The sequence below is a fragment of the Nestor notabilis genome, unplaced genomic scaffold (assembly GCF_000696875.1).
Source record: "Nestor notabilis isolate BGI_N333 unplaced genomic scaffold, ASM69687v1 scaffold21050, whole genome shotgun sequence".
Classification (NCBI taxonomy): Eukaryota; Metazoa; Chordata; class Aves; order Psittaciformes; family Psittacidae; genus Nestor; species Nestor notabilis.
Genome location: NW_009909954.1, coordinates 429 through 3811, shown reverse-complemented (window position 1 = coordinate 3811; position 3383 = coordinate 429). Strand labels below are relative to the sequence as shown.

Here is a 3383-nt window from a genome sequence, read left to right as displayed (position 1 = left end):
GGGTGCTCCACGATGCTGCCCTTGGGGACAGGGTTAGGTTTGTTTAAATAGCTGAGAACTTTGGCAGTGTTTGAGGGGGTCAGGAATCAGGTTCCAGGTGACCATCCCATCACTGAAATGCCACCAGGGCTCTGCAGAGCTCCTGTGAAGGGCTGGCTGGTGTGCTGGGGCAGTGGGAATCTTTCTGCCTCTCTGCAGGCATTTAAATCGAGCCTGATCCATAATGAGCTCCCACTTGAGACAAGAATTCACCTTGAGGTAAAGAAACTGTCTGTGACCTCTTGGGAAAACTTGTGTTCTGTGTTTAATAACTGCAGTGTCGTGTATGACATCTGTCACACTTGTTTAACCTGAAAGACCACGAGGAGCTGAGTCAGTGTCTCCCTTTGTTGCTCTTGCTGTGTGGGATCACAAATTAACTTGTGTTTTGGGAGCTCTGCTTGGGAAATCAAATCTTTCTTGGGCAGTAAAGCCTCTTGGCTGAGAGTTGCTTCTTTTTGGCTGACTGATGCAAGGGCTGTTCCACCAAGGAAGGTAACAGAGCCAAGCAGAGTGTCCCAGTTTCCAGTTCCTCGCCAGCAGCTGGCAGAGCCTGCTCTTGGGAAGAGGGCAGCTTCTCGTGCCCTCTACCAGTTCCCTCCTGTTTGCCAGGGTACGTCCTGCTCACTGCTAGCACTGCATAAGGGGCTTTCCTGTGCTGCTTCCTGCTGGGGTGTGCTGCTGCCCCAGCCCTGCGCCTGAGCTGGCAGTGCCAAGCAGTGCTGCTGCTTCTCTGTGGAGAGTGGACACGAATCATTCCCTTGTGGGCTTCTTTTGCAGAGAACCAGATGGGGAGGACCTTGAAGGAGCTGATCTCACAGTTTGAAATAGACAGAATTACCACCCATTCTGCCCTCCTGGATCTTGAAAAGCTCCCGGAATTCAACAGGTATAAATACCAGTGGTAACTTTAAACATGATAACGGGTATGTCAGTGAGAGTTTATTCCTAGCACTTGGCTCTGCCTGGAGATTTTATTGGGTCAAGCATGGTCTCTGTGCAGCAGCTTTTTGGCTGTGCTGCAGTGAAGTTAAAATGCCTGCTTGCAGGTGCTTCCCACCTCCTCTCCTGTCCTGTGCTTGGACACTGGTGTCAGGAACACACTGAACACCTAGGCAGAGGGTAGGTGTAGTTAGGGGGATGCAAGGTCTTCAGTTCAGTTTCAAAACAGCATCTAAAAAGAGGCAAGTTCTGTAAGTACACTCATGTGCTACAAGGATGTTCTGCTGCTAGGAGTTACCTTTCATTCACTGTGATGCATGAGAGCTGAATGCTTTGTTGTAGAATGTGGTTTAATGCTGCTTTTCTAACAGTGCTGCAGGTTTACGAGGTAAATGTGAGCTCAGGATGCAATCCAAAAGCAGTTTTCTCTGTTGCAGGATTCACCTCACCCGTCACATTGAGAACGAAGGGCTGCGACAGAAGCTGATCAGAGAGCTGCAGCTGCTGGTGGAGCACACCTATGGGGGGCAGCAAGTGGATCAAGAGGTTCTAGAAAAGGACTATGTGGAACGAGTCCTCCTGCTGAGAAAGGTAGGAGCAGTGGTAGCACCGTGTCGCTGCTGGGGGGGGCTGAGGCTTTGTGCCATTCCTGGGTGAGACGCAGCTGAGTCCTGCTTTGATGTGAGCTCCAGAGCAGCGCAGCCTGCAGGTGGCTGTCCCTGCAGCCCCAGTGGTGGTGTGCACACTGCCTGCCAGCACCCCACTGCTCTTAACTGGTCCTGAGGTCCAGACTGAAGAGGTTTGCTTTGCTTCCCCACAGCTTAACCCTTGGCTTTGACAGCTTTGCTTTCTTTCTCCAGGGTCACATAAGCTTCCTGAAGAATCTGGTGTCCAGTGATTATTCTTACCTATGGGTCAGGCCCTCGGTGTCCCGAGAGCAGCTACAAACTATGTCTGCAGAAGTAGATGAAATAGGAAAACTGGTCTTAGGGTACGTGTCTCTTCCCAGCTCTGTGCACAGCTGCCTGCCCGCCCCAGAGCATTGCTCTTGGCTGCTGTATTGATGTGGGGCATGCTCACAGTTCTTACTGAATTTGTTCTACTTTGGGATGTGCAGACAGTCCTTCTGGGCCATGTCCCTCTGCTACTCCACCACTTGCAGCTAGGCAGGTGGTGTGTCAGTCACCCTTCCAGTTCAGATCTCACATCTGGCCTGAAAGGAGCCCTCAAAATCTGTTTTGGGAGTGATGGAGGTGGCAGTAGCTGAAAATTGAGCTGTTATTTCCAGCTCTCTGTAAAGCTGGTTGCCCTCAGTCATTTGTCACTGTCACTGAATCCACATGATGGTAATTTAAATGTCAGAATTGCACTATCCTGGAGGGATAGTAGTGCTCCTACCATCAGTGATGGCTCCTGCATCTCTGAAAATCAGATCATTAAAGAAGAAATCAGAATTACTGCTTTTCCTATGGTTTTCCAGGTCCTTGGTATAATTCTGTGATTTAAACTTGATGCTTGCTTTGCTGAACCAGCCACTTCTGGGTAGGAATCCTGCGGGTTGTGTGTCCCTAGACTCTGAGGACATCTTCTCTCCTAAAGGCTCATGACAAGGCAGGCGGCTGTTTTGACCATGGAGGAGCTGAACAAAGACCTGAGAAGCCTCCACAAGCAAATCAAAGAGACAAAGTACAGCAACGTGATGCAGCTCCTTCGCTTGGCTCTCAGTGGGCAGCAGGTAAAACATACACATTCTGAGACTGTGACATTCTTTTTTTATCAGCTGTCTTATCTTTGATAGCAGATATTGGTGCCTGACATCTCAGAGCAACTGGCAGCAGTTCCTGTTACAAGGAAATGCACCGATACGCAGCAGTTCTGGAAGAAAGAGCTGTTCTGAAAGTCTCAGGCAGAAGTTGTCAAAGCATGAATGTGCTTAGTCACAGATCTGAAGTCAGAGAAGCTGAAGGGAGTGTTGGCAGGGATGTAGGTGTTGGGCAAAACTAGGATTTTATGTGCAGCCTGCTTTGACATAGATCAAACCCAGGTTTCACTGAAGTTCTTCAAAGCCCAGCCCTGGCTTACACTCTGGCATCAATCCTTCTGTGTCACTTTGACCACTCTTACTTAGTGTTTTACTTCAGGAGGAAAAAAACACCCCAAAGCCTTGTTTTGAGCTTGGTAATAAACCCCCACCCTTGGTCTAACAGCAATCTGATAGCTCATCACTCTATCGCTTCCGTCGTGGTGATGCATAAGCACGTGCTGAAAAGTGTAAGTTTCCATCTGTGCAATGACTTCTCCTGTGTTTGCAGCATGGGCCGAGCGTGGCTGAGATGATGGTGACTTTGGGACCCAAAGAAGTTTGTGGACGGATACACAAAGCCCTGTCCAGCTAATGCCAG

The 3383-nt window shown here is 49.4% G+C and overlaps 1 protein-coding gene across 1 annotated transcript; it reads left to right on the top strand.

Annotated features, from left to right (window-relative positions):
* Positions 1-729: 729 nt before the first annotated feature.
* LOC104412865 (probable glutamate--tRNA ligase, mitochondrial) lies at positions 730-3377 on the top strand (the record flags this gene model as incomplete). Its single annotated transcript, XM_010023694.1, has 5 exons — positions 730-928; positions 1419-1572; positions 1842-1972; positions 2581-2716; positions 3294-3377. Coding segments are annotated over 5 exons (704 nt in total), but the record flags the coding sequence as incomplete, so codon positions are not given.
* Between the last annotated feature and the right edge of the window lie 6 nt (positions 3378-3383).